The following is a 6,768-nucleotide window of genomic DNA, read 5'->3' as shown; positions in this document are numbered from 1 at the left end:
CTCTCCCTATCTTATTGTTGTGTGAGGGTCTCTCCCTATCTTATTGTTGTGTGAGGGTCTCTCCCTATCTTATTGTTGTGTGAGGGTCTCTCCCTATCTTATTGTTGTGTGAGGGTCTCTCCCTATCTTATTGTTGTGTGAGGGTCTCTCCCTATCTTATTGTTGTGTGAGGGTCTCTCCCTATCTTATTGTTGTGTGAGGGTCTCTCCCTATCTTATTGTTGTGTGAGGGTCTCTCCCTATCTTATTGTTGTGTGAGGGTCTCTCCCTATCTTATTGTTGTGTGAGGGTCTCTCCCTATCTTATTGTTGTGTGAGGGTCTCTCCCTATCTTATTGTTGTGTGAGGGTCTCTCCCTATCTTATGTTGTGTGAGGGTCTCTCCCTATCTTATTGTTGTGTGAGGGTCTCTCCCTATCTTATTGTTGTGTGAGGGTCTCTCCCTATCTTATTGTTGTGTGAGGGTCTCTCCCTATCTTATTGTTGTGTGAGGGTCTCTCCCTATCTTATTGTTGTGTGAGGGTCTCTCCCTATCTTATTGTTGTGTGAGGGTCTCTCCCTATCTTATTGTTGTGTGAGGGTCTTTCCCTATCTTATTGTTGTGTGAGGGTCTCTCCCTATCTTATTGTTGTGTGAGGGTCTCTCCCTATCTTATTGTTGTGTGAGGGTCTCTCCCTATCTTATTGTTGTGTGAGGGTCTCTCCCTATCTTATTGTTGTGTGAGGGTCTCTCCCTATCTTAACTCTCCGTCCCTGTGACTCTGCCTTTTCTTTCTAATCTGCTTTTTACTCTTCAGTCCTTCATTCTAGGGAGTAATATAATCTCTCTCTCTCTCTCTCTCTCTCTCTCTCTCTCTCTCATGGATTTAGCCTCAGATATGAAAGACAGGGAACGGTAACACTTTACAATAAGGGTATATTAGTTAATGCATTAGTTAACCTGAATAAATAAATAATTCATTGAATATCTACTAAGTATTTATTAATTGTATGCATAATTACTAAACCATAAAAAATGCATTAATAAATTATTTTAAAAAGCTGATAATTCATGTTAATAGTTATATAACTGGAATTTCCTGCATCTAAACCATTCAGAAACAAATGGTCTGTTAGGAAGAGAGTTAACCATTGTTAACAGTATGATAAGGTTTTATCATGTATCAATTATTTTTAGTGATGCAGGTTCATGTTATTGAGAGATTGTCTTTATTCTAGTTTATAATATCTTACCATTGACTAACTGATGTGCCATGACAACTAGTTAAGCAATAGGAAATGAAGAAAAACGATTCAGTCATTTATCTTTAATTTCAAAAGCAGGATTAGCAACATCACACAGTTTCATCACAAGTTTAGGTAATGGTGAGCTGCAGTGAGTGACAGATCTTGGTTTGAGTATTGAAGTGTAGACTGTTGACCTCTGGAGGTGAGAGGTGAAGTAGACTGTTGACCCCTGGAGGTGAGAGTTGAAGTGGCTGGGTCATTTCCTAGCCTACATTCTTCTGGAACAGAGAGATGTAAACTTCCACTCACAGGGCACGTCGAACCAGAGCTTCTCACTTGCAGCGTTCATCTGCAGACAGTCCTCTCCTTCTCCAGCGTTATTGGGCTCACCAATGTTCCAGTTAGTGTAGTCAAATCTGGACCCATCTGACCACATCCATAAGCCCTCCTTGACTGCATCAAAACCTCCAATCCAGGTATCAGGTAAGTGGCCATTGGTATTCTTTGTTAGTGCTTGCATGAACTGGTACTCTAAAAGGTTATTCACGGATGCTAGGTTTCCACCAAGTGCCAAACAGTTTTGCTCAGAATCTGACCATGACTGCGGAATGCTGACAAACCTGAAACAGCGTGATCCATATGGGTGCCAGTCTGAGGGACATGACATTTCCTTTGTCCCCTGCTGTACTGCTGCTACCTGAGCCCCGACAGGAGGAGTCTGTTCCACCTCAGTCTTCAGTAAGGGTTCTAAACCAAGCAGCTGGGTCAGGTTTGCGTCGCCCAGTGCAATGACAGCACTCAGAAGCAGAAGGACGGCCAACTTCTCCATGGTAATCTTTTCCTGTCAGAGAAGGAATCACAGGTGGTCTGTAGGTTCTGTTCAGCTTGAGAAAGAGGAACACTTTTATACATGCAGCTCACCAAGCCACAAGGACGAAGCACAAAAAACGTGTTGACACTGATTCCAATGTACCAAAAAACATGTTGACACTGATTCTATATCATGTTGGCAAATGTATGCTAATCCTTTTGGCAAATATACACTGAGTGTACAAAACATTAAGGTCACCTGCTCTTTCCATGACCTAGACTGACCAGGTGAATCCACTTTAATCAGTGTAGATAAAGGGGAGGAGACAGGTTAAAAAAATATGTTGGAGCCTTGAGACAACTGAGAGATGGATTGTGTGTGTGCCATTCAGAGGGTGAAGACAATTTAAGTGTCTTTAAACGGGGTATGATAGTAGGTGCCAGATGCACCTGTTCATGTCAAGAATTGCAACGCTGCTGGGTTTTCACGCTCAACAGTTTCCAGTGTGTACAAAACAATAACAACACCTTCCTAATATTGAGTTGCAGCTCCCCCCACCGAATACGAAGAATCAACATGATTGTCTAGGCAATAACAAAATTGCTCAAACATACAAGTATTTCACACCATTTTAAAGATAAACTTCTTGTTAATCCAACCAGTATCCAATTTCAGATAGGCTTTACAGCAAAAGCACGACAACCGATTATGTTCGGTCACCGTCAAGTCACAGAAAAACACAGCCATTTTTCCAGCCAAAGAGAGGGGTCACAAAATTCAGAAATAGAGAGAATTAATCACTAACCTTTGATGATCTTCATCAGATGACACTCATAGGACTTCATGTTACACAATACATGTATGTTTTTGTTTGATAAAGTTCATATTTACATAAAAGAATCTCAGTATACATTGGCACGCTATGTTCAATAGTTCCAAAAACATCCGGTGATTTTGCAGAGAGCCACATCACTTTACAGAAATACTCATAATAAACGTTGATCAAAGATACAAGTTGTCACGTTCTGTCCATCGTTCGTATGTGTTTTCCTTGTTTTAGTGTTGGTCAGGACGTGAGCTGGGTGGGCATTCTATGTTGTGTGTCTGGTTTGTCTATTTCTATGTTTGGCCTGCTATGGTTCTCAATCAGAGGCAGGTGTTAGTCATTGTCTCTGATTGGGAACCATATTTAGGTAGCCTGTTTTGTGTTGGGTTTTGTGGGTGATTGTTCCGGTCTCTGTGTTTGCACCAGATAGGACTGTGCAAACAGTTTTTAAGGTTTTCACTTTTCTTGTCTTTATTAAAAACATGAATAACCACCACGCTGCATTTTGGTCCGCCTCTCCTTCAGATGAAGAAAACCGTTACACAAGTGTTATGCATGGAATTTTAGATCCAATTCTCCTTAATGCAACCGCTGTGTCAGATTTCAAAAAAGCTTTACGGAAAACGCAAACCATGCAATAATCTGAGTACGGTGCTTAGAGACCAAAGAAGCCAAAAAGATATCCGCCATATTGTGCAGTCAACAGAAGTCAGAAATAACATTATAAATATTCACTTACCTTCATCAGAATGCACTCCCTGTCACGCCCTGGCCATAGAGGCTTTTATTCTCTATTTTGGTTAGGCCAAGGTGTGACTAGGGTGGGCATTCTATGTTCTGTTTTCTATGTTTTTGTATTTCTTTGTTTTTGGTAGGGTATGGTTCTCAATCAGGGACAGCTGTCTATCGTTGTCTCTGATTGGGAACCATACTTAGGTAGCTCTTGCCCACGGGTTTTGTGGGTAGTTAATTTCTGTTTAGTGTTTTTCACCTTTCAGGACTGTCCCTTTGTTATTTTTGTATTTAGTGTTCAGTGACAATAAACAAATATGACGTACAACGCTGCATCTTGGTCCTCACCTTCTTCCACAGAAAGCCGTTACACTCCCAGAAATACCAGTTCCACAATAAATGTTTGTTTTGTTCGATAATGTCCATCATTTAAGTCCAAATTGCTTCTTGTGTTAGTGCATTTGGTAAACAAATCCAAACTCACGAAGCGCATTCACCAGTTGCAGACAAAGTCCAAAAGTTACGTTACAGTCCATAGAAACATGTCAAACGAAGTGTAGAATCAATCTTTAGGATGTTTTTATCATAAATCTTCAATAATGTTCCAACCGGAGAATTCCTTTGTCTGTAGCATTGCAATGGAAAGCAGGTCGCTCTCACGTGAATGAGCAGGGCAAAAAAAGAAGCAATGGAACGCAGCCACAACACATGTGAAATGCGCGTGACCAGCTCGTGGCTCTCTGCCAGACACCTGACTCATTCTCCTCTCATTCGGCCCCACCTCACAGTAGAAGCATCAAACAAGGTTCTACAACACATGTGAAATGCGCATGACCAGCTCGTGGCTCTCTGCCAGACACCTGACTCATTCCCCTCTCATTCGCAGCTACAACACATGTGAAATGCGCGTGACCAGCTCGTGGCTCTCTGCCATACACCTGACTCATTCTCCTCTCATTCGCAGCTACAACACATGTGAAATGCGCGTGACCAGCTCGTGGCTCTCTGCCATACACCTGACTCATTCTCCTCTCATTCGGCCCCACCTCACAGTAGAAGCATCAAACAAGGTTCTAAAGACTGTTGATATCTAGTGGAAGCCTTAGGAAGTGCAACATGATCAATATCCCACTGTATCAATAGGGAATGATTTGAAAAACGACCAACCTCTGCCAAATGATTTCTGTTATACTCACAGACATACTCACAGACATCATTCAAACAGTTTTAGAAAGTTCCGAGCATATATTAGCAACTGGGACTGAGTAGCAGGCAGTTTACTCTGGGCACCTTATTCATCTAAGCTACTCAATACTGCACCCAGCAAAATAATTCCTGACATTTAATCCTAGTAAAATTCCCTGTCTTAGGTCAGTTAGGATCACCACTTTTTTTAAAGAATGTGAAATGTCAGAATGATAGTAGAGAGAATGACTTATTTCAGATGTTGTTTCTTTAATCAGAAAAAAAACTAAATGTAAGTGTAATGTCTAGTTAACTAGGCAAGTCAGTTATAAATAATTATTTACATTGACGGCCTACCCCGGCGGGGTATGTGCATCGCCCTATGGGACTCAGGGCCAGATGTGATGCAGCCTGGATTTGAACCAGCGACTGTAGTGGTGCCTCTTGCACTGAAATGCAGTGCCTTAGACCACTGCAGCACAACTCAGGAGCCAAGTGTGTGTGTGTGTGTGTGTGTGTGTGTGTGTGTGTGTGTGTGTGTGTGTGTGTGTGTGTGTGTGTGTGTGTGTGTGTGTGTGTGTGTGTGTGTGTGTGTGTGTGTGTCCTTTGTGTCTGCACCAGTTAAGGGAAGGGTGAGCAGTGTGGTTGAGGTTAGGATTAAAATCTAATTGTATTACTTTGTGCCTGTTCCAGTTAGTGACCACTATGCTGAACTGCCTCCAGGGCAAGATTCATGACAATAAGTGCCAATCTGCCTCCAGGGCAAGATTCATGACAATAGATGCCAATCTGCCTCCCAGTCATCCACTCCTTATCTTTACAAGGCTGCAGAACATACAAGCTAGTGTTGTGCGGGTTCTCTCATAACCCTCAGTCCCCAGGTGGGTAGATGGCAGGTTGAATAAAGAGAAGCTAGTGATGTGGGGGTTCTCTCATAACCCTCAGTCCCCAGGTGGGTAGATGGCAGGTTGAATAAAGAGAAGCTAGTGATGTGGGGGTTCTCTCATAACCCTCAGTCCCCAGGTGGGTAGATGGCAGGTTGAATAAAGAGAAGCTAGTGATGTGGGGGTTCTCTCATAACACTCAGTCCCCAGGTGGGTAGATGGCAGGTTGAATAAAGAGAAGCTAGTGATGTGGGGGTTCTCTCATAACCCTCAGTCCCCAGGTGGGTAGATGGCAGGTTGTATAAAGAGAAGCTAGTGATGTGGGGGTTCTCTCATAACCCTCAGTCCCCAGGTGGGTAGATGGCAGGTTGGATAAAGAGAAGCCAGTGATGTGGGGGTTCTCTCATAACCCTCAGTCCCCAGGTGGGTAGATGGCAGGTTGAATAAAGAGAAGCTAGTGATGTGGGGGTTCTCTCATAACACTCAGTCCCCAGGTGGGTAGATGGCACTTTGAATAAAGAGAAGCTAGTGATGTGGGGGTTCTCTCATAACCCTCAGTCCCCAGGTGGGTAGATGGCAGGTTGATTAAAGAGAAGCTAGTGATGTGGGGGTTCTCTCATAACCCTCAGTCCCCAGGTGGGTAAGATGGCAGGTTGAATAAAGAGAAGCTAGTGATGTGGGGGTTCTCTCATAACCCTCAGTCCCCAGGTGGGTAGATGGCAGGTTGAATAAAGAGAAGCTAGTGATGTGGGGGTTCTCTCATAACCCTCAGTCCCCAGGTGGGTAGATGGCAGGTTGTATAAAGAGAAGCTAGTGATGTGGGGGTTCTCTCATAACCCTCAGTCCCCAGGTGGGTAGATGGCAGGTTGAATAAAGAGAAAATATACATTTATGTACAGTTGATATTGGAAGTGTATACATACATTCCCTGTCTTAGGTCAGGTAGGATCACCACTTTATTTTAAGAATGTGAAATGTCAGAATAATAGTAGAGAAAATTATTTATTTCAGCTTTTATTTCTTTCATCACATTCCCAGTGGGTCAGAAGTTTACATAAACTCAATTAGTATTTAGTAGCATTACCTTTAAATTGTTGCACTTGGGAC

At 42.8% G+C, this 6,768-nt stretch overlaps 1 protein-coding gene across 1 annotated transcript; it reads right to left on the bottom strand.

The window, feature by feature from the left end:
* Positions 1-1,288: 1,288 nt before the first annotated feature.
* LOC116371466 (ladderlectin-like) lies at positions 1,289-2,173 on the bottom strand. Its single transcript, XM_031820345.1, has one exon. It carries the CDS (start codon positions 2,050-2,052, stop codon positions 1,492-1,494), a length of 561 nt encoding a protein of 186 aa, XP_031676205.1. The 5' UTR covers positions 2,053-2,173; the 3' UTR covers positions 1,289-1,491.
* Positions 2,174-6,768: the final 4,595 nt, after the last annotated feature.

This window comes from Oncorhynchus kisutch, unplaced genomic scaffold (assembly GCF_002021735.2).
Source record: "Oncorhynchus kisutch isolate 150728-3 unplaced genomic scaffold, Okis_V2 scaffold3257, whole genome shotgun sequence".
NCBI lineage: Eukaryota > Metazoa > Chordata > Actinopteri > Salmoniformes > Salmonidae > Oncorhynchus > Oncorhynchus kisutch.
Note: the sequence above shows the minus strand (reverse complement) of the source record. Positions and strands in the feature narration are given on the sequence as shown.